Source organism: Rhinopithecus roxellana, chromosome 1 (assembly GCF_007565055.1).
Source record: "Rhinopithecus roxellana isolate Shanxi Qingling chromosome 1, ASM756505v1, whole genome shotgun sequence".
Classification (NCBI taxonomy): Eukaryota; Metazoa; Chordata; class Mammalia; order Primates; family Cercopithecidae; genus Rhinopithecus; species Rhinopithecus roxellana.
Genome location: NC_044549.1, coordinates 164,941,313 through 164,965,911, shown reverse-complemented (window position 1 = coordinate 164,965,911; position 24,599 = coordinate 164,941,313). Strand labels below are relative to the sequence as shown.

The 24,599-nt window shown below is 34.6% G+C and overlaps 1 protein-coding gene across 3 annotated transcripts; it reads right to left on the bottom strand.

The window, feature by feature from the left end:
* Positions 1-433: 433 nt before the first annotated feature.
* On the bottom strand, positions 434-24,331 carry AZI2 (5-azacytidine induced 2). 3 transcript variants are annotated; one of them, XM_010357337.2, is made up of 9 exons: positions 23,958-24,090; positions 23,319-23,479; positions 18,439-18,659; positions 16,521-16,643; positions 15,957-16,056; positions 14,752-14,900; positions 10,363-10,421; positions 4,796-4,914; positions 530-2,643 (listed from the first exon to the last, which is right to left on the bottom strand). In XM_010357337.2, exons 3-9 carry the CDS (start codon positions 18,652-18,654, stop codon positions 2,231-2,233), a joined length of 1,179 nt encoding a protein of 392 aa, XP_010355639.1. In that variant the 5' UTR covers positions 18,655-18,659; positions 23,319-23,479; positions 23,958-24,090; the 3' UTR covers positions 530-2,230. The 3 variants fall into 3 exon arrangements, with proteins under 3 accessions (XP_010355640.1, XP_010355639.1, XP_010355638.1); XM_010357338.2 differs by lacking the exons at positions 23,319-23,479; positions 23,958-24,090 and adding an exon at positions 23,529-23,916 and having other exon boundaries at positions 434-2,643; XM_010357336.2 differs by lacking the exon at positions 23,319-23,479 and having other exon boundaries at positions 23,958-24,331.
* Between the last annotated feature and the right edge of the window lie 268 nt (positions 24,332-24,599).

The window sequence follows — 24,599 nt, the reverse complement described above, 5'->3', positions numbered from 1 at the left end:
AAGGGAGCAAGAGGAAGGAATAGGTGGCTTTTTGTTATTTATGTTCTCTTCATTCTGTCAATTTATGGATGTACTGAATTGAACCTTATAAAAAAAAGAAATATAAAGATTCAAAGGAAGCTCTTTAGAGCAAGTTTCAGCTAGTTTAAGTCAACATATTCAATTTTAAATAGATTTATAAGCTAGAGATGGGCCACTGTTTTTTGTTTGTTTGTTTGTTTGAATTTTACCTACAGCAGAGATGATCAAGTGTACATTTAAAAACTTCTAGCTGGGTAAAAAAATTTTGGTTAATCTTTCCTTACTAAAGAACCTTATACATCATTTGTCTAGCACTTTAAACTGTCACAGTCACTGACTTTTTAGTACATCTGTTTGATAGCTATCATCACTATACTGTTTAAATGGAAAATAATTTTCTCCACTCAAAAGCTGGTTTAACAAATGTCTATTATATGAATCATATTAACAACCAACAATTAGTACCAGACTTTGAGATACATAGGCAAGGACAGTATGTCACATCCACTTCAATTTCAAACAAAAATAATTTATTTTAATTAAACAATTTCTTGGTATTTTTCAAAACATTAATCAAGCAATTATTTCATAAGACTTTTTTTCTTTACAAAGGAAAATTTCCAATTTTGGTTTTAAAAAAGGTAAACCAGTAAGCTACATTAGAGATCAGATACAATATACAGCTTATGCAGCCACATGAGAAATAGTTTTTGCTGCTTTGTTATTACACAGGTAGTTGCTTCCTTCAGCTAAAGCCTGAAGTATTGTATTTGTTTTATGCATATTGGGTTTGGTTCTATTACTTGGCAGGAGATTGTACTCCCCTGAGTCAGTATGTTCATTGGTCAGAATAAATTCCAGCATCTGACACCAATTCCATTAATCACAGACAAGCTTGAATAAGTGTAAGATAATAGAAAGAAAAAAATATCTGGTGAATGGTGAACATTGTCTATGTATGTATGCTATTCAGTAATATAGTAGAAGAGATCTGAGATATTCTTTTGAGTTCAAGATATATGAAACTGTCTATCAAAAAGGATAAAGTCCTCCTACATGAAATACTTTAACTCAGGCAAAAGGTGTATGAACCAAGTAAATCTCCACCCTGAAAGAATTTAGATAAATTTCTATGTGAAGCCATCTTTGTTATTTCCTTCTTTATTTACCAGTAATTGGCCACTCAGAATAAGAGTGTGTGGACATTTCATGATTGACAATATCAATACAGCCCAAACTTTGATTTCTATGATTAAAAATTCTAATTTAAAATGACTTTCTCAATAAATATATTACATTTCAATACAAAGTCTAACAATTTAGAAGCTGCCCTACACGAGTAGTTGTAGTCCCTTTGAAGAAAATGACTTTTTATCATCACACACATACATTTATGTTTATATTATGGCCCACTGAAGGGGCAGAGTAGACTGAAATCTGTGTGATGCTCTTTCTACTACTTATTGAATGGTGTGTAGGGTTACAATCATTTGTTTACACCTAACAGAGGTTTTCAACTATTTCACCTTTTTTATTTTTCCAATTAGGACTTAAGGAATGTACTGGGACAAAGTTGGCTTCAATGATCAGGTTGTTTCAAGCTTAGAATTCAAACTTCTATTCTAAATTTTATCAACAAAACACTGTGACTAAAAAATCACTTTAAATCTTAAATATTGAAACACAATAGCATATAAAGGTGGTATAACCTAAAATGCTTTTATTTCATTATATTTTCAGTATCTTTATGCATTGTAACAACAGAAATGTAACCTATTCACATTGCCATTTGTTCCATTATGCAATCTGAAGCAACATACATGGTTTCCTTTTATTTTCATGAACAGATATTTAGACATTTCACACTTCATAAAACCACGTCTACAATCTCCAATTCCATTCTTCTGAGGCAAAATTTTACAATTATCGAAGGCAGAGTTCTCTTTTTAAAACTCCTTAAGTTTACTTATTAATTAGTATAGTAATGTATTTCGGATTCTTAGAATATGGAGCTAGAGGGTGCTCTTTCATACTAGAAAACCAACTATGTTGGTTTTTGTAAATATTGTACAGTATGTTCAAATATAGTTACTGAAGAACTCTGCAAAATTTTAATCAAAATCCCCTTTCAGTCTGTTAAATTAATTTCTTGGGAGGACCACTGAAAGAGATAAGTGTCCTCATGGTCAAATCGTGAATCTCTTCCAAATTAATTCTTATAAAGGCAGTTCTGATTATGCTGATCCAAGTAATGCAGTGGTGGAAGGTTGGGTAAAGTTTTACTTTTAGTTTCCCCAAATGCCGTCTCACTTGATTTAGGAGGACTTGGAAATACCCAGGAATTGTCTTCCAGAGAAAGAGAATTTCTGCCATAAGAACTGTGTTCCTGAAAGCATGTACCATCATTAGGAATGGATCTCTCATTGTCTGTCCATGACTGGAGGACTGCTTTCTCTGATAAAACCTTTATATCTCCTGGTAAAGGGGAAGATGCGGTATGACAAAGAGCTTTGCCATTTGGTGAGAGAGGAGGATGTCTTGTGTATGTTGCAGTAAAATTCATCAAGTGCAGTTTTGTGCTGTCTCTTCCAAGGTCTTCACTGCATGCTACAGGGGCACAGGCTAAAAAGAAAACAGACTAAATGTCAGATGACATTTGTGATCATAAAATTCGGTAACACTTCACTAATTTGAATTCTAGAACTGGTGATGAAATTAACATTTCTAAGTTAGTGTAATCGTTGAGGCACTGTGACTAGGAGATGACAGATGATCTGAGTTTTAATCCTGGATCAGCAATTTACTGTGACTTTAGATATTTATCTCTTAGCTGCTCCTGATGTCTCTTTCCCTGTCTGCAGAATGGATATAGAATTCCTGTCTCAACTATGTCATAGAGCTTTTAAAAGAGGAAGAACTACATGTTCTTTAAAGTTGGAAACTAATACAGTTAAAATACATATAAAGATCCTGTTCTTGGCTCTTACTGTGGCTGGAGAAGGGTTAGGGTTGCAGACTGTTCACATGTCAGTGGGGACTGAGATAGTTCAATTAGCCAAAAAAAAAAAAAAGTTTTGTACAAATGCAATGGCCTAGAAAAAGACTACTTAAAAGCTATTATTTCACCACAGCCAGCATGTTGGTAATACAGGTTTCTACTCTCCCTCCAGCTCAACCTACCAGTGTGGAAAGGTAAGTTTATCCTTAGCTCAAGAAGGATGGCCAAGTGTAACAAAGGCTTGACTTCATGCAATTTTAGAAGAAATAGATTGAACGACATTATAAAATAAGCTCGTTGTTTTTCCTAGGAGGGTGGATAGGGATGGAGGAGAACTGGAAGTGAAGTGTTTGGCTTTGGAAAAAAGGTGATACAAAGGTCAGGAGAAAGGTTGTTCTAGTCTCATCTCTGTACTCCTCAAAGCAATAAGTTCTGTATAAGGAGTGGTGACCTTGAGCCTGCCACTGTCATAGGAAATAATGAGGTGTTTTAGCAATATGTGCTAAAAAACTAACGTTCCAAAGCACTGAAAAATATCTTCTTAATCAGCTAGGAAGGAACACAAGGATGAGCCATGTGCAAGTATGAAAAGAGCATTGCTCCTTTATTTATTCTTTGGTAGTTCTATTTATCATGTAAACAAAGCTACAATGAAAACCCAATGCAGAATTACTTTGTGAGTCCCTTTAAAGAGAGATATTATTTGTAACATCAACCTTTGGTCTCAGATATAACTCTGGCCACTGGAAAACTCAAGGACAAAGTGAACCAAAAATTAAGCTAGACTTGCTAAAACACCATATTATTTTCCCTGATTTATATGTAACCAACTCTCTAAAAATGAAAAGGAGTTCTAAATTTAATTTTCCTTTTCAAAGTTTAACATTTTTCCTCACTAATAAACACTCCTGAGGACAAGTATTTATGACACAATCCTCTTGTGTCCTCTTTAAGACAATGTGAAATATAAGGAAGTAATTTTAAACTACACGGTGATTATTTTTTATAAAAAGTCCTACCTTGTTTTTAAAAAGTAAATTTTAGGGCATTCAAATTTGTATCACACAATTTTTCAGAAATATACCTGTTATGTAATACTAGGTACAAATGTACTGATTTTTCTCTAAGGTATAAAAATAGCTTTGGCAAAAGTAGCTACTACTAGTTAACACAAAACTCAAAAAGTTCAATCAGTCAAGCAGTTAAATATGAAAGGCAAAGCAATGAAAATTGTTTGGTTGAAGGGCATAAGGGGAGAACACCTAGTCTTCAATGTAATCAGCTATATCCTTTGTGGAAAGAAAAGCTTATAAGAAACGCAAAAACCCAAATAATGAATCAAAGTTTTTTTTTTTTTTTTTTCCAAAACAACCTAAAAAGCTAGGTCTCCAGTGTATTCTGTAACACTGGAATGAAAATTTGCTTTTGGTGTCTTTTTTTTTTTTTTTTTTTTAAATATATGAAGTAGCTGTGGTAAAAGGTCAACTAGAGCAAACTTAACACCTCAGTCTTATACACATAAGCAACACTTGGCTGAGAAAAGCCACAAGGGGAAAAGAATACAGTACTGAAGAAAAAACACATCAGCAACACCTTTATGTGTGAAGTTGACCAGTATGAGACTGAAGCCAAAGCAAAGAATGGGTAGGCTGTGAACATACTATATATACTTTGGCTTATCAATCTCATTTGATGAGATTTTGATAAGATACGACAGCTAGTTGCTCTTCAGGCAGTTTGGCTGGAATCAGTGGTTTCCGGTAAACAGTGACTTGCCTTTCTTGATTGCAGTTGAGGTTTTCAGTTTTCTTAGTAGTTCAGCTTGTACTTGAGTCACCAGATGTAAATTAGACATTTCTCTCTTCAGTTCCCAGTATGCATGCTGCATATTATCACTGAAATAAATGTTTTTACAAAAAGTTAATACTCATCATTCTTTTTTATAGACAAAAGGGAATAACTTTAGAAATATGCAGATCAAATTTCTGCTCCAATTAGTTTTGAGATGATATAAATTGAATAAACAATTGAAAGATATTTAACTAGGGCATTAAGTGAAAAGATCTTGAAAGAATAATACTGTCCATCTGATATGTAGCAATTAACTGTATGATATTAAACAGGGTATAATAAAAATAATTATTATAACTGATGAGAGCTTCTTGCAGAGTCTCAGAACTGAGATTTTATTTTAGGCTATAATGTGCAGCTATTAATTAGTAAGTAGTAAGAAATACGTTCTTTATTTGCAAATCTGATTAACAGTAAAGTTACACTCATTCAAATATGGATCAATTTGTATTTATCCTTTGTTTTGACACTGAATTGAAATGATATATCAACTACTGAATATATATCCAAGTCCACATTAAAATAAAATTTAGGTTTCATGTATTACATTCTTTATGTCTGACTGGGCTGTCTCATAATGTTGGTTCTAAACCAATGTGACATGACAGCACAAGACATGAAGAGCCAGATGATTTCCTGGTAAGGAAAAAGAAGCTAGAGAGGGAGGATTATATGAAACAGAAATAGAAACTTCAAAAATGCCTCTCCTATTTTTATAATTAAAAGTATTTTACCTCAATTATCTAAGAAATTATAATTAGTGATTTTAAACCTAATTTTTATAGATTCTGTTTTCCATTAAACATTCATATTTGGATATTCATGATTTTCTTTTTTTGCTTCTTAATTACCAACTAAATGAAATTAATACCTTCAGCATATATTCTCATTTTGTTGTACAGGAATATCACAAAGTATTAAGTGTAAGGCTAAATAATCTTACAGCACTAAAAAATCATTATTACCCCTTAGAGATATTAGTGTAATTTTAGTAGTACAGAAATCAAACTAGACAAGCATGTCACCTTATGCTTCGATTTTTGTGTTACCATAAACACTTAAACTTCAAAAGGACAACATTTTGAGATCTAATATCTCAAATTACAGAAGTAATATAGTTTATATTTAATATATAATCTATAAAATATAATTATTTTGAATTAGGCAAGGTGAAATACCTTTTTGTCAATAAACTTTACACTGCTTTTAAGAAAAATGTGCTTTAGTTTGTTGTAAACATCATTTGTTAAGTTGTTAGTGTATTAGAAATCACAGGGCTTTTTGCAAGTTTTTAATAGGGGTCAAATAATTAGTTCACAAAATTAACCATGTCTACTTCACCAAAAAACATCTGAGATGTTTGCTACAATGAATGTTTCACATAGGAACCTGTCTTAAGTGTGAAGAGAGTTGTTGGTTTCTTGCTACAATTCTGGGCATTCCGTATGCTTTCCGAAGAGTTATTCACATTATATAGCAGTAAGTGTAAACACTGTGCATGTGCTAATTCATTCAGTCATGGTATGAATAATACAGCTTAAAAATAGTTTCTTATTGGCGTGAGACAGTAAATCAGAGCCCGTTTTACAGACAAGAGCAAATACTGAAGACAGTCTGAGAGCTAAAATACACAGCTAGGCACGGAAGAGAAACAACTCTAATAATGGTGTTACAGTGCCTAATACAAACTTTTCAGTTCAATTTAGTGAAGACTGCTTAAAACTTAGGTTTAGTTAAAAACTAGGTCACTGAGTTTAATACACATGTAGTCTTCTTGTTTTTTGCTCTTAATGTAACCTGAATTTAAAAACTACAGATAGGCAAATCTAAAATTATTACTAAGTATAGCTCTCCCTCTTGTGGATAACAAAGTAACTGCAGTTACAGGTTTCCCAGTTTACAGTTAATATTAAAGTGCTGTAATCTTCAAAGTGTGTAAAAAGTTATTTTAAATTCTATCTACTTGAATAAAATGTTTAAACCATCATTTAAATGATATTGGAAAAGGCAAGTTGTCATCCCTAATTTTTAGCAGGCTTCCAATTAAACCTCTTATCTAGGTATTTCGAAGACAATATATAGATTGTAACCCTCCTATCCTCACCACAGTTCCCCAAATGGGAGTATAAACTTTAGTTAAGTTTTGCTTTAAATGCCACCACAAGCAAAATGCTATTAATGTATATAGTTGTCTATAAAGAACTTATACAACTACTTAAAATACTGAAATGTAACACTGAAGCTTCTCAAATGAGAACTCTAAAAACAGATGAAGCACAAATAACGATGGCTGAGCACTAGTACTAGGCACTTCACCACATTGTCACACCAACTTGGTAAAGTGGGTAACCTCATTTTACACACGAGGAAATGGGTTGAGCAGTCTACTCGTCTGCCATGCTGCTGTTTAAAGCTGTCTTTCACTTACCAGGTCTAATGACTGATCACTGCCCTTTTAGAGTAACGTTTTTCATATCATCATCAATTACCACCAAGCACCTACAATATGCTGATTGTCAACAAAATCTTCTCAGTATAAGTTTTATACTTCTCAGTATAAAACTTTGTATCTCTGACTTTTAAATGAAACCTGCTTGTCCACAACTGAAGGAGGGAGTACATGACCTGCTTACAAAGTGTAACATCTAAAAGCCATTTTCTTAATTGACACTATATCTGGAACTCTTTAATACAGAAATAACTATTCCTTGTATAAGAAAAATCCACTTACTTGAGTTTTTACTTCAGCCATACATATTTTTCTTTAGCATCTGAAAATTTACTAAACTATTACATCCTCTATCACCACAGTAGAATTAAACTATGGGATATTCTTAGCCAAGAGTTATAGCCTTAGAAGTGTATATTTTGACAACTGTGGTTCCCCCCAAACAAGTGGCTTTCATTTTTTATTGCAAGGCACAGCAAGAATCATTTTACACTGCAACCCAAAGAAAAGTTCTAAGAAACCATACTTACCCTGATTGTGTGTAATGCACTCTGCTATTGGTATGTTCTTCTTATTCCGTATTTTTATAATGCTTATTATAGCTAATAAAATTTGATAGCACTAAGGAAACACAGAAGAGCTTGAAAAACACTTATTTTATTTTTTTTTTTTCTAAACCTGGAATTTACATTTTAGGAAGTCATCTGTAACACAGTTCCACAATATAAGTTTACAGATGATAAGTAAAAGAAGTACAGTGACTCCATATCTAGATCTGGTTTAAAAACTGAAGCAATCAGATTTTGGCCTAAAGCCAAAATCAAAACAGGAACTGGCAAGACATTGGTTAAATTTCTGATAGGGTTATTATTGTTAAACGATGTTTTATACAAGGAGTATCATACAAAAGGCCTCCAGTAATTAAAAGGTTCACTCTGTCTTAGAGAAACAGTATACTACCTCATTTGCCTGGCAATATGATGGAAGAAATACAAAAAAGGAGAGTTCCAAAAAAGCAAGCTATCCAAATAACTGAAAAATATTCCTTAAAAATATCTAAACCTTTAGTTAATGGTTTAATGGAAATATCCCTATGTACTTTCTCCAATATAGTAAACCAATCTGTCATCTGAATTGTTCCTCTTAAAAGTGGATGAAGTAACTTACAAAGATTAACAGAACATAAGAACATAAACTGGAAACAGGCGGAAATGATGAGGAGAAAAATACAAAACAAAACAAAATGCAGTGGAGAATGAGGCTAACATAAAAATGCATGAAAGAAGTTTACCAACAGTAGGTCACAAACCTGGTTATAAGTTTTCTAATATATAACCAGAAGAGAGAAACCTAATTGGTTTTGCAGTTTACATTGTCTACCTGATACAAATGCAAACCAATTTGCAAAAAAACACAAGTGTATATGAGCACTACGAGAGCCACTGGGACATGCAGTAATTACACAATTCTTTACATACATCTGTTGACACAGATTTAACACAAAGTAACTTTTAAACTGAATTTAAGGCAATTCTTTCTAAAAACTGTCCTCTGAATTGATACTGAGCTTTAAAGAATTGCGAGACTACACTCTGGAACCACAATTACAGCTCTGCAGCCTTGAAAACGGAATCATCTCCTTGGGACTACAACTTTCCCCAAATCCTGGCACAGAGATATTTTAATATTTTGTTAGTTATCTGATGCCTTCAAACAGGTGTTTTTTGGGGGAGTCAGGTTTTCAAGAAATTCTTAGTGAATATGATACAAATTATGTAATCTCCCATGAATGGAAGCAGAAATTCCATTCTATATCACATATTTCGAATGTACTATTTATATAGCCCCTGTATTTGATCTCTTTTGCTGATATTTATTCATTCTTTACTCCTTTCTAAACTGATTAGAAGGGGCTTATAAAAAGGACAAAACAGAAAAATAAGGAGAACCCTAGGTTGACAGGAGAAAAGAAAGTAACTGACAAGATAATTTTCAGAAATAGTTTACATGGACACTATACTAGACACATTTTTCAAAAAAAAAGAAAGTTTCCTTGCAGTAAACTTAGATAAAATTCAAAGGCATAATTGAAGTACTGTTCAAATGGCAGAGTTAAATAACTTCAACAGAGACTGTACTGCCAGCTCACAAAGCCGAATAAAAGTTACTGCTGGCACTTTATAAAAAGAAAAAGTCTGCCAACCCCTGATCTAGAAGAATGGCTATATGTCATTTCCTCAAATTGTTTTTCCTAATTGATCATTTCTCTCAAGCAGGTTTTTGATAGAAATTGGCCTGACACAATTCACATTATTTACTTAGGTCAGTAAACTTTGGAAGCCAAATGACAAAACAATGAAGTCAGATCACTATTTTTTATTGGATGGAGGGCAACAATGTAGAGAGGCTATCTTAACATAGTAGAAACAACAATTATTAGATAGTTTAAAACACAGAACTGAAGTTACTTAAGTAAAAATGATACGTATTTGAGGAAAAAGGGTTGAAAAAGTATAGGGACTCTGATGGCTACTTCTATTCCTATGCGAAGAAGGAACAGTCCTCAAAATTCATGCTATCCCATGATTGCGCCACTGCACTCCAGGCTGCGCTACAGAGACTCTGTCTCAAAAAACAAACAACAAAAAAAATAAATTTCATGCTATCCCCAAGACTAACAATGGCCAAGTAAGCTCTTAAGACAAAGGAATGTTATTGTATATAGATAATGAATAATCTTCATGTACAAATTCAGTATTACAGACTACTTCCAGAAAGCTAGTTCCCTAAAATCATACCTAAAATATTACTAAATGTTCAGAAAGTTTAAGGCATCCCATTTTTCTACTACTTAAATTCAAAGCTGTTATTAACAATTAAATTTTATTTTATAAATATATTGTGATCAGAGGTTACATTCAGTATCCAAACAACATCCATTTTTTGTTTTTAAGGTTAAGTCATAAAAGAAATCTAAGGACCTACACAAAGTGACTTATGGAAGAGGACAATGTATTATTTTAATGCTGAAGAATGGTCATACCTTGAAATGCTTAGTTTTTGGAGATCTCTGCTCTTCAGATTGTCTTCCTGATAGGGATCCTGTCAATTGTTTAAAAAAAAAGAAGTTTAAAAGTTGTAATTTTTACATTTTATTTAGTCTCAGCTCTTACATTACCAGAGACATGTTTCAGGTTTTACAGAATGTATCTGTAAGTGCAAAGAATAAAATTAGATTTTTATACTCAATTTTAATGAAACACCTCCAATCTGTAACAAATATCTCTAAATCACTTCCAATGGTTTAAAGTATGCTAATGCTTTAACTTTCTTTAAAAGAATAAAATTGCTCTCATTTTGTAAAAGACCTTGTAATCCTACAAAATATATTTCTGAAGACACCAATCTGAAGTCTATATTCAAAAAAGTATTACACATTTATCACATTTCTGTTTACTTATGGTACAGGTGAATGAATTCTATGGGAAAATTGAAATTTTTTGGTATTTTACTTCTTGTAGTACTACCAAAAACACACCAGAATTTTAACAGGTTACTGTTTTAAAACGTCAGCATACATTTCCTCCTTCCACATGGATTAAAAATGACTTGGCGAGGACATCATAAAGTCCCTATATACTTTTACATTTAGTTTATTTAGTTTGCAGATATGACAGAAAGAACCTTCAGAAGATATTTTTAAATGGACGTAGTATGTTTGAGACAACTCTAACACACTTGTTTGCAATGCATTCTCATTTAAGGATCTGTAACAAAAAATGATTATCACAGGTATTAATTCTACTGGTAGATGTGGCCAGTTTAAGCTCAGAATACCAATTTTAATTTTATTATTTCTTACTAATACAATCTAAATTATATAATTTGCAGTGAAACATTAAAAAGCAACACAAGGACTTCATAAGTACTCTGAACTTGAGAGTAAAATGTGAAAAATACCTAATCTTACAGGAGTTAAAACATTTCTGGATCTCTGATTTTAATACTCTTAACAGTTAAATTAAATCTTAGGGAGCCCTATGGAGAGGGGAAACAGAACTGGCCCAGAACTGGCCCACAGGTCCGGGAGGTTTGACCATTAAGAAGACATATATCCTTGGACCTTGTTTTTTCCTGTTCCTTACAGGAAATAATGAAATCTGATCAGATCACTTACAGTATCTTTGTATCATCAATTAAAATCTTTTTAAAAAATTAGTATATACTTACGCATACATGTTCATTGAAAACCTTCCTCATTTTTAAAGCCAACAATATAAAAAATTTGACAGTTTGAGTGGGAAAATGTTTTTCCAACTACTATCTAACAATTCAGAGACTCTAATGTACATCAGCAGTAAGCTCATAGGGACTGTATCTAGTATTCAAAGACGCTTTTGTTGGCTAGTAATAGATTGCCTATGTCCTAAAGGTGGTAATGGATCTGTTCCCCAACTAGTGCCATATGATGTGGGAGTTTCATATAAGGTGAAGCCCATGGCTACGAAATCTTGGGAAACAATGTTCAAGTTATATAGGTTTCTATACTATAGCAGAACCTTTAACATACGACAGCACACTGTGAATCTCTAACTGGGCTACTGCTATTAGGGACTTCAGACGTCTTCTAAACCAACTTGATTTTACTGATCCAGGATCTCTTTTACTTCTTTGGCCCTAGAGTCTGTATTTCTCACAGGATCAACTGTTCTGAATATAAATGGCTGGAATATTAGGGGACACCGAAAGTCTAAAAAGCCCATAGTGGAACTGCCCCTGTAACCTCACTAACGTGAAATACTAATGAACTGAATTCTCTCACTAAACACTTAAAAAAAAAAAAAAAAAAAAACCAAACCAAAAAAAACACTATTATATCCATGTAGGATGCTATTACATACTTCAGAAGGTTTTATAAAATGCTTCACTGAAAGTGTCATCTTAAAAAAAACAAAATTTGTTAATATGGCTAGAGTAATGTGAGCTAGAGTAATATGGCTAGAGTATTGTGAACATAAATTTCTCTCCTTGGCTTCCTCTCAGATTCGTGTATCCAAGAGGACTCTGGCCAGCAACATCACTGAAAGAAGATTTGCAAGTACGCATCAAGATTTCAACTCGGAACCCTTGATAAACTGTTATTTCCACTCTTCCTCTTCTTTGTTCATTTATTTTAGTTTGAGTAAGCCCTTTTTAACTTCACAGCCTCACCCTACCCCTAATAAATGCCTGTGAAGGTGGGGGCCGTGTTATAAATATTGCTTTTTCAATATTCCTCTCTTAGCTCATCTTAACTATTAAAAGTTTCTTGTCTCAGACATAATTTAGTCATCATTTAAAGAAAGTGATTTCTTCTACCTCTAAAAGTCTGTTTCTGTGATTTGGTTACTTATGAGAGATGAATTTAAACTAAAAGCCAATTTATTCCCTAGCACCATCTAGTGGGAGAAAATAACTAAAATGCTAAGAATAGAAATTTCAACACACATAAATACCTAAAAATACTGACCTTCTGAATTAATCAAAATTTTTAAAAAAGCATTCATCTACTGAACATACTATATAATGGCCACTATGCTAACTAAATGTGATTAATATATTAAGTCTTGTAAGCATCACAGTCATGTTTGATCAGGAGAATAAAACTGTGTCCCCTAATATTCCAGCCATTTATATTCAGAAACAGTTGATCCTGTGAGAAACACAGACTCTAGGGCCAAAGAAGTAAAAGAGATACTGGATCAGTAAATGAAGTTGGTTTAGAAGACGTCTAAAGGCCCTAATAACTGCTTTACATACACCAATTTAACCTTCATGAAAAAAGGTATTTAATGTCTACTTTACAGAAAACAACTTCCAAAAAGTAAAATGGTGTTCCTAATGTTACAGTTAATAAGCAACACTAAATTTATGAGCTAAGTTTCCGATTCCATGGTACTGCTTCCTACGCTACAAAATATCCATCACATATAAAGGCTATTAATTTATTTCCTTTCAAACAGAATATAAATACTGACAATTATAATTCAGAACTTCAAGGTGCATATCCTTTCTTGTAAGCCCATCTTTTGAAAAGAGGCTTCTCAGTGGTGACAGTAACTGATCTGTGGAACAAGGATGCTGAGTCTTTGAAGGAATTGTGTGTGGCCACAAGCTCAAAGCTGGGAACAATCAACTTTATATGTCAAGTAGGAAAAAAGCCACTTTGGCTCTAACGGGAGTTGACAATAATTTTTATAGTGTTTCCCTTTCATCAGGGATGGGAGTGCCAAAGTGAGTTCTCATTGCCTAGTTCAGAGGAATTCATTTGGCCAAGGACTAGGCAGAGTGCTCTATTATTCTCAATGTCTGGCTCATTCTTATCGAGTGGTCACCTCTCATAAAAACTACATTACAGAAGTAAGAAGTATCAGCTCCATCTAAGAACAGCTGAGATTCAGGGCAGAATCTGGAAAGCAGTCAGGAAGTATGGGATGGAGTTCCCCTTTCAGGTGGCGGTTCCCAGAGGAACAAGAAATAAGAAACACAATTCTTCGATAGTGTTAGAATGCTTTGGTAGGCAAAATGGTTGAGCACAGAAACAATTATATAACTGGTTATACCTTAGTTTGAGATACATGAATGCATAAAATGGCTATTTGCTCCAGACTACTAAGCTTTTCAATGTCTTGTAATAGTTATTTAAAATCTGCATTTGGTGCATTGCTGTCACACTACTTTGCTACTTTATCATTTCTTCTTTTAATCTCAATACTGTCATGACGTCTGAAAACATAGATCCAAGCTTGTTAGAACCTGATGTAAAATACTGGGCAAATAGACTCTTGGTGAGGACCTAAGAGGCAGCTTGTTTTAGTGGCTGACTTCAGGCTAAACACACTTCAGCAACTTGGCAGGTTTTTGTTTTTTCCAATTCTTAAATTCTCAGCTGTTTGACAGTAGTTAAAGATGCCCCAAAGTATTAGTCTTTTGAAAATAAGTAAGCTCTGTCATGTTTTCTTTGTTGGTCATGTTGTTTTGTTTGTTTAATTCTAAAAATTGAGTTGTCTCTTATGATATATAAATTAATGAAACTATTAAGTAAAATAATATAGGACTTAAAACCTGAGTACTCTTTAAACTTTACAGAGGAAAAAAATAACTTAAGGAAATTGAAGGAAAGAGTCTGAAAGAACAGTTATAATAAACTAATAAGCTTACTAAAAATCAACCTTTTAAAAAACAAAATTGTTTAATTTTGTGACAGACTGAAAGTATATGGCATGTCAAATTTTAGCAGAAATGCTTAAAGAGGTAGATGAACAAGAATTTTTTTATTCTCTAAGTAATTACAATTTATTTTAACTCTATGGTTTAATACATACTTAGTTATAAATCCTACATATGATGTACAAAGAATACTGAATTTCTCGATTTAGTAATTCTGCAATACCGTCTGTTTGGCTTTCTGTAGTTCTATTTTGAGATCGCTACATTCTTTTCTCATCAGTTCCAGCTCTTGCTCCAAACCATGGATCTTCAGGTCACAGCTCAACTTTTCCACTTCCCAGTTTGATGAAGGTGGATTTAAATTCCTCATCACTACAAAAACGATGGACAATGGAATTGTTATCTTTTCCTTCCACATTGATTGCAATTCTTAAAAATAGGTTACTCCGGTAAAATGTAGATAATAGGAAAACTATCATAAAACATATATGATCAATAGTTTTTTTAAAACAGTAATTATTAATACTTTCAAATATCTATGCTAAGGAGAATAAGAAATCTAGCAATCTTGTTTTAGAATTTCTAAAGACAACTATACTAAAATCAAGCATGTGCTAAAATTACAGACAGATCAATATTCTACGTAAGTGAAGGTTAAAACAGCGACAAAAGTAATAAACTGAATAAACTGAGGCTCAGCTAATCATTCCATCTAGTCCTCTCAGAGAATACGAAGTTTGACCAACAAGCTCAGAGTATGATGTCAAAACAATTTATCCTTAAACATTCCACTGCAGAAACTCAATACAACTGGATACTGCTTTATTCTTTAATCAGTACCTCAGTCTCTCTAGCTACAAAAAGCCCTAACTAGCTATGCTAAGAGACTGCATCTCAATCTCCTATCAAAAGGTCTCTCAGAGGCCGACTCTTAGCTTGTCTCAAAACGAATATTCATGGGAACAGGCTATTCATTCCATATGCCCCAGATCCAACTTTCCATCCCAACATTTCATCTGCACCTTTTAACAACCTTCGGAAAGAAAAAAAAATTGTGACAACTCCACAGCAGCGTGTTTAACTGTGGGCAAGATGTTCAGTAAGAAAGAGAAGCAGGGACAACCAATGGGCTAGGTGATTTCACTTCTACTTCTTGCTTCTGCACTTCTACTCTTTTCCTCTTCTGCTTCATCACAACCTAGACCTTAATGAAAACCATCATATTTTCTCTATGAACAGTGCAATATATAGCTAAGGAAAAGTTAAAGAAAGTTGATATTATGTGAAGGTAGAACAGAGAAATTAACATAAACCTAAAAATTAAAAAATAAGGTCTTAGCATATGGATACAGAAAACTGTTGATATTACAAATAAATGGAAAAATATGCTAATTCTGTTGGAATATTTATAACAAGTAACTGGCATACCCTGCTGAGTTTCCACCTCTGTCCTCAGCTGGAGGAGTTCTACTTCTTTAGATTGTAGCTGCTCATTCAATACTTTCAAAGATTCAGAGTTGTCTTTATTCTAGTTAAGTAGGGAAAATGCCAAATTACATTCAATAAAATCTACACGATGGTATTATATTGTAATTTTCAGGTAGATATTGAAAAAAACACAATCTTATCTTTAAAAGCAAGGTGAGAAAATGAACTCAGTTTCTCAGAAATCTCTTTTTTCTTTTTCTAATTTAGGACATCATTAGTCCCTGGCTTAAAAAAAAAAAAAAAAAAAGACTAAATCTACCACGTCATAATTTTTCAAAACAAGTCAGTGGTGTTAGATGTATTTAAGTCCTAAACATCATTACATACTAAATATTTTACATAAAAATAAGTTAAAATATTACTAAAATTTCCATTTTGCCTTGAGCATGTATACAAAATTTTAATTACTAAATGTAAATATTTAACTTACTTCTAATTTTAAACCTCTTGACGGAGAAAATTCATTTCCAAAATACAGATGTCATTCTTTTCAAACCAACTTACCATTTTGTCCAGTTTGCTCTTCAAATTATCTCTATCAATGCAAACCTCTCGATATGCATGATAGGCCTTATTTACTTGTTCTCGTCCCACGGAACTTGTTTCTTCATCAAATCGAGCTATTAGCTAATGGTATGAAATTAGAAGAGAAAGCTTAAGAGAGCATTCTACAGATAAAAAATAAGTCAGTGTTCTGATGGCTCCATATCTTACTTGAATTGTTATAATAAGGGGATAAAGCCTGGATTCATTAGGTATTTCATTTCCACACAATCTTTACAAAGAAAGCAAAAATGTGCAGAATATTTTTTGAAGTTTTCTATGCTTTTACCTAATCAGTATTTTATAATTCATGGTATCTGTTTTATCACATTAAATCATCGTAACTACAACAGAGTATAGATGTGATGCACAGTGCTTAGATGTTTTTCAAATTAGAAGTATCTAATTTTCATGAGAAAAAGCAGCACCTTAGGGCATACTTGACATTTTTTTTTTTTTTTTTTTTCCGAGACTGAGTTTCACTCTTATTGCCCAGGCTGGAGTGCAATGGGGCAATCTCAGCTCACTGCAACCTCTGCCTCCCAGGTTCAAATGATTGTCCTACCTCAGCTTCTGACGAGCTGGGATTATAGGTGCACCACCACGCCCTGCTAATTTTTGTATTTTTAGTAGAGATGGGGTTTCACCATGTTGGCCAGTCTGGTCTCGGACTCCTGACCTTAGGCAATACACCTGCCTTGGCCTCCCAAAGTGCTGGAATTACAGGTGTGAGCCACCGTGCCCAGCCAAGGCATACTTGACTTTTTAAGAAATAGATGTGTGTGTTAATTCATTAAATCCTTTATATTACAGAATAGGAATTAATAGAATTGTTGGTCATGATGTACAGAAATATTTCCAATGTTAACTATACATAAAATCCCATTTTTCTCCTAAACTTTAAAATAAAGCTACGTGATCCAAAATGTTACCTTCTCTCACGGTATCCCAGTATGTTACAAATTTACATAATCAACATTAAAGGAAACATAATTCATATGAATACAAATAAATTATAATTATTTCACAACCGACTCCTTTCCTCTTACTTCCTACCAAAAATGAATCAAACTCTACCAAGCTCCATCTTCAAGGTTTTTTTATATAGGATAATTCATTTCCTTGGATAATTAATTTCCATTATACAGGACAATGCATTCTTTACCTTTTGTGGTAGCTGATCTTTGTAGGATAAAAATGCTCTGATCTGAGCTGAAAAAATATAAACTAAGCTAAGTTAAAACTTTAAAACTCAAAAATAAAAGGATGACTGAAGAATATTCCTCATATATAAAGCCAAGTAGATTGGTGCTTTATATTGAATCAGCTACCTTATTTATATATTCTATAACAGGTGTGTCACAATTGTACATGGAAAGGTAAACAGAAAACATCAGTTTATCAGTTAAAAGCATTATTCCTATTACATGTGTTAAAGAAGAGAAATAATGTTAAAGTAAATATTTCAGTCCTGGTAAATATATTATTAAACCTATTGGACAATGTTCCAGAAGCTTCCTCCTTTGATACTTAATTTCTTTTGTTAGTGTATTTTTTTTTTTTTTTTTTTTTTTTGCCCAGATTTGAAAATTCTGAATAAAATACATACAGCTAAGAAGGTAAGTAAACCTGAAAATGAAATAAAAATATTTGGAATATAATTCCAAGTTGTTAAATCCTCTCCTACAGATGCAGATACAAGTACATGGTACGTGAAACACAGGATAAGTAAAATGCCCAGAGTTTTCAGATTAGCAGTGAGTTATTCTTGGAAATTTAGTACAATCATGGAAGACAGCACAAAAAGTATTCAAAATTTCAAATATTTTGAATTATTCCTTATGTCACAAACACAATGAAGGTAAAAGATAAAAATTACCTTTTCTTCCAAAAATCTTATTCTCTTCTTTAACAAAGAGTTCTCTTTCTCTGAATCCTTAAGTCGTTTTTTGATGTCTTCATATGCAGTGACAAGAGCAAAATGGGAAGCAACAGATTCATCTCCTGAATATATTGAAACTGGAGTCACTGTATCTCTCTTATGGGCTTTTTCATGATTCAGAATACAGATATCATCTTCTACCAGTGCATCCATGACAGCTGTTTAAAAGAAAAAAAATATGAATGACAAATGTCTCACTGAATAAGTGAAAAGGAAAAAAAAGTTATAGTTAGAATAATGTAAACACTAGGACAATGTTTAAAAACCAGACTGCTTTGTATTCTAAACTCCACCGTTTAGTGTCTGACTTTGGGCAAGTTGTTTAATCTCTATGCTTCAGTTTCCTTATTTATAAAGTACAAGGAATAATAGCAAATACCCCATAGAGTCTTAAGAATATTAAATGATATCTATAAACCACTTAAAACCATATTTGTTAATATGTTCTATAAAAATCTGAAATATCAGCTTCATTAAAACAATCAAAATTTTTAAAAATACTTCATCCCCAAATATTTCTTCTCCTAACATTTCCACTTAGATCTATTAGTAGCAAGTTTTATAGCTTCTCAATTTACAACTTTTCAAAAATTCTGAGTATAATTCATTACAACAACATATTAATATTACAGAAGTCTTAATGCATACTCTACTATATCTTTCCATACCAGTAATTGGTTATGTTTGTTGTATATTTAGAATGGAAGACAAATTAATCAACACTTAAGTGTCCAATATGTCCTACTATCATGTACTACATTCTTTTATCTCTTTCAATTATCTGAACAATTCTATGAAATAGGTATCATGTATATTTTATAGGTAAGTCTTAGAAAGTTGGATTAGCCCCGTTAAATCTAGAAGAATGTTAAGCTCTGTGAGGGCAGAGGCTATGTCTGTTTTGCCCATCATTGTGTCCCCATCTCCATCACTTTGCAGAAATTGCTCAATAAATACTGATTACTGAATGAAGAGTAGGATTCAAATCAAACTCTGACTCCAAAACCTAAGAGAAGAGGCTAGTTACCGTCATTGTTTAACGAAAAACTGACTTGCTCTGAATATCTACTTTTGCTGTTAGGTTCAGCATTACTTCTCTGAGAGTTATGTTCCTGAAACACATGACGGAAGGAGAAACTGTGGCTAAAACCTTTTAAGACCTCCTGGGAAAAACAGAATAAGAGGGACTTCAGATCATGCAAGAGAACCCAAAAAGTCCTTTTAAATATTTTTTAGTTAAAAAAAAAAAAAAACTAAATATGGCATTCTAAAGAAAGATTATCAATTGAATTTCATGTATCTTAGGTCAGTAATTATTATTACTAGAAAGTGAGTTTTTAACTATCCCTTGCTTGAAGTAAAACTTGGTTACTTACATCAGTCACTGTTCAAGAACATTATAGATGAAGAAACTGAGGTAGGAGGAATTTAAGTATTTTTTCCAAAGTAACATAGTAAGTGGAGAGTTGAGATGTAAACATAGACAATTTAACTACAGCCATGTTTCCAACCCGTTTCACTATGCCTGCTTTCTTCCAAAATGTCTAATCTCCCTTCCCGTGTCAACTAATGCCTATAATATTTCTTTTGCCTTATTTCAGACCACATGAATATCAACAAAAGGTTTTGTGTTTTTCTGGGTCTGGTCTTATATCATTATATTTTTGCTTTTCTAATTGTACAACTAAAAACTTCCAATTGTCAACTAAAGCAACAGTTGGAAGCACCTAAGCAATTTGTATCTAGGATTATAAGCAAGGCAGGTTAAAATAAATGTGTATACTACAAGTCTTGAGTAGGTAAAATTTGCCATCCAGTCAATCTTCACTAACATCAATTTAACATTTTCTAACCACACAGGACAATTTCCACTCTTAAGGTACAATCTTTCCCAGTTTTTCAATAAAGTCCAAGAACAAGAATATACTATGCTACCTACAGTATACCAAAAAAGTGGCAGATTCTCAGAACCATAATTAACTCATGCTGCTTCTGATGCAAGCTGCATTTTCTCCTAATGATGAAAAGTTTAAGTTTTCTTCCTCTAAAAGAGTTTACTTTTCAGTTTTCAGATTCAATGATATTCCAAAATAAGAGCAAACATATTCCTGTCATGCTCTTGCTAGCTAAAACTCCTGTTATTTCCTTTCAAAAGAAAAGTACAGGTTATTCTCATATTGCAAACTGAAAGTATGCATATGTATCTTCATATAAGATAGACTCTTACACACACACACACTCTTGCCTTAAAAGCAGAGCAAGTTAAATAAGCATTAGATGGCTAGGTAAGTGGTAGAACGCAGTCTGGTTTAAGGAGGTAAAATTGTGTCCATAGACGTTTGACCTAAATAATTTAATACTCAACTCAATGGGCAGAATTTATTCGATGTGGATTTTTTTCTAAAGACAGCTGAAAACAAGAAACAACATAAACTGCTCTACAAAGTCAAAAACAGATATCCTGCAGTTTGTGTATTTTAAGGATTAGGGCTCATGCACTTCTGTTTTACACAAAGTTCTAACTAGCTCAGCTGTGATTTACTTGTTCATTTTTATCATGAAACAATCATTTACACAGCAAGGAAAAGCCAGAGTGAGAGGCAGAGTTGTGCAGAAAAATTATTATTATACCATAAAGGTAGGTAATAAATTTGAAACAACAGAATGCTATGGGGGTCTGAGGGACGGGGAGAAAAAGTGGTTTTCAAAGAAGATACCACAAAAGAGCAAATGTCTCTTAAGACTGTACTCTTATGTGAAGAGGATGGTTATTTCCATTGTACTGTACTTACTGTACTTACACCTTCAGAGCTTGCTAACTTCCAGTCACATGCATTTTTCTACCACTTAGCTAAGTACTGTTATGAACAAAGTCTTAGAAAAGTTAAATACTTTACCTATAGCTACACAGCTAATCAGTGACAAAGGTGAGATGTGAACCCAAATAAGCTGTCTTCTGAGTCTATGGTCTTAATACAACATTTGGAGAGGCAATACAAAAGGGATTCTGCTTATCCTAAGAATATGGACAAGGCACAACTATGTCATAAAGAACACTTGCCCAGGATTCAGACACACAGATTCTAGTCTAGGATTTGCCACCCTGATTATAGTTTAGTTTGCTTTACCTCTCTAGATCGAAATTTTCCCACTTATATAAAATGATAGGGTTAGACTACATCACTAAGATGCCACCTTACTAAACTGTGAAGGCAAAAGTTTAATACAAATACAGAATGGCAACCTACACAGAGAGAAGGGAATTCACATTTATGCCAGGAGCTGCATAAAACGTATGGTACACACATTATCTCAAGTCCACACCAAACTTGGCAAGGAAGGCAATAGCACCATGATAAATGAGGAAACTGAGGCTCAAAGAGGTGAGGTAAATTGCCTATATTCACACCAGCAGTATGTGACAAAACTGAAGCTTGAATCGAGGCCTATATGGTAGGCTCTTTATTCGATATTGCCTCCTGAAGTAAATTATATTTAGAATTTTCATCACCTTTCTACCTCTGAAAAGCTAGGATATTCCCGAACCCATTTCGTACAATCAGTCAAAATACTATGGAGCAAGGATTAAGTCTTATGAAGACGAATAGACCAATGCTTATTCCCCTTCCTCTATTTGTAATGAAATAGGGGCGGAAATAGCCCAACTAGTCCCTAAAGATAGGTCACCGAGTACCTCTTTTCAAGACATCATCTCTCAATCTGTGTACATTCGCAATAAAATGACCTGTAATTCAATAAATGTCCAAAAATGTACTCAGCATTAGAGATACAATATGAAGAAAAACTCCAGTTCCATTTTTATGACTCACTGAGTTATCCAACAAACTGCTTTAGTCCAGAAATCAGTTTGTATTGCACTGAATCATAAGACTCTTCCATAGTTAGCATAGGTATGAAGAGCAGTCTACTTCTTTTCATTCCTTTTATACAATAATACCTCTAATGCAATTCAATGTCACTGGTGTTACTGATAACTATTTTCTAACAGTATAAGACAACTATACTTGCACTCCGAATATAAGTGCCATAAAAAAGAAAAAAGTTAGATTGGTCCTGTTACTTCATGGATTATAAAAAAATTCACCATTTTACTTAATAAACATGACAGGGTTCTGCATTGGTAATTAATAGTGGCCAAGTGTTTATGGTACACCAAGTAGTATGCTTCATCTTTTAGAGAAACTATCTCATTTGTTCTTCATAAGCATTCAGTAAATCGATGTAATACCTCCGAGGTTGTAAATAATCTCCTCAGATTACAGGTGGAGAAATTGAAACATGAAAACATTAGAAAGTAGGGGACCCAGAAATGAAAATCAGGCAGCTGACTCCAGAGCCACCGTAACTCTTAGAAACTATGCTTTGGTGACTTAGAGTATGTATTACCCCCATTTCAGAGATAAGGAAAATGAGGAAGTTTAGCCTTTCCCCATTGTCCAGTAAGTGGAAAAATCAGCATTCAGATCCTGGTGTTCTGACCTAATCCAGTGTTATTTCTCATTATGTTATGCTGTCTCTTTAATATTAAAACCTTCTATTTGCATAAGATGTCTCGCTTACAAACAGTATCACATTAAAATTTTGTAAATATCCTGTAAATGATGCACTGTTCTCAATTTACAGATGATGGAATGATCACAAGATTGGGCAACTAGATATGGCGTTTTTAGAGAAATGAAATTGTGCCTTGGGATCTTGCTCAATCCAATTTGAAATTCTAATCTAAAAACCAAAACGCCTTCTATACTTAAGGAACAAGGGTTAATTTTAATCCTGGTACGTTTGTCTTTGATTACCTTAGCAAATTTCCATTACGTCTTGGAGCAACTGATGGCTTGATTGGTATGAGAGTTTTCATGGGGATTTTATCTCGCATTCGATTATTGGGGTTTCTTGTGTGTAGAGGGTGTCAGCCTACCTTGCACGTAGTAGTAGTTACTCAACAAATAGCCGAAGGCTGAAATGAATACCGTACATAGGTTAGACATTGGAGAAACGACAAATACCTGTTAGCCCTCGATCAAGTGCAGGACGTCGACATTCACTACTCAGATGCCCCAGGGAGTGCCGTCCTAGCCAACGTCCCCTTTTCTTTCCGATAATTTGTATCGGAAAGAAGCATTTGGCAGTCCCAACGAATGAAAAAAAAACTCAAGGCGCCCCAGTAAGAAAAGGAGGAATTAGAGAAGTGAATGACCAAGAAGGGCCTGGACAGCTGGGGGTGAGGGTGACAGGGGAAAGGGTGTGGACAGCTGGGTGTGGGGGTGACTGGGGAAAGGGATGCCCAGGAGTGGGCCGCTCCCTAGTCAAAGGAGGGTGCGCGGGAGGGAGTAAGAGAAAAATGACGTGTCTCTTCGGACCAGCAACAGCAAGGGAGGTTGGCCGCGGCACTGCCCGCATCCCTATCCTCCACCCGGCCCTGGCGAGTCACTCACCCAGAAGCCAGGCTACGTAGGGCCGCCCCCACGGCCGCCGAGTTTCGATTCCTTAGTGTTTGGAAACGGACCGAAAACAAACCGGGTCGCCAGGGGTCACCACGGGCTTCCGGTTTCTTCGAAAACACCGCCGCTTCCACAGCGAAGTGAGTTGCACCGGGTGCGCCGCGGAGGGAGTCCCATTTCTTCTGACTCGGCAGGAGCCCTGGACGTTCTGGAAGGAGGGACGAGCCGAGGCTGGAGGGGCTGGGCCGACGCGGAGAAGGCCCGTTACCCAGCAATACGCGCGCGAGACCCAGGCCCGCCGTCGGGACCAGCACGGGCCGGAGGGAGAGGAAGCACTGCGGGAAAGGACTGAAGTGTGGCTCAGCTCTCAGCCGGAAAAGGGGCTGCCGCCGTCCACGGGCTCGGCGCCAGGGCCGCGCGAGGAAACCGGAAGTCAGGCCCGAGGGAGCTGGGAGGGCGTAGGGAAGCCAGGTTCGGTCGTGGGGGTGGGGAAGTGCAGGAGTGGCGCGCGGTGTACTACATGTCCCGTGAGCCTCCGCAGCGGGACGGGGCGTGGCCGCGCAACGCCAAGAGGCGGAGGCGGAGTGGAGTTAGGTAAGAGCGTTGGAGGCGGAGTGGAGTTAGGTAAGAGCGTTA

What these genes read in the sequence shown, in the direction of transcription:
- AZI2 (XM_010357336.2), bottom strand. Translation starts at nt 18,654, where the DNA reads ATGGATGCACTGGTAGAAGATGATATCTGTATTCTGAATCATGAAAAA. An exon ending in AGAGGTGGAAACTCAGCAGG is followed by an intron (nt 14,901 to 15,956) that starts GTATGCCAGTTA and finishes TCGTTTTTGTAG; the next exon opens with TGATGAGGAATTTAAATCCA. An exon ending in CTCAACTGCAATCAAGAAAG is followed by an intron (nt 2,644 to 4,795) that starts GCAAGTCACTGT and finishes TTTTCTTTTTAG; the next exon opens with CCTGTGCCCCTGTAGCATGC.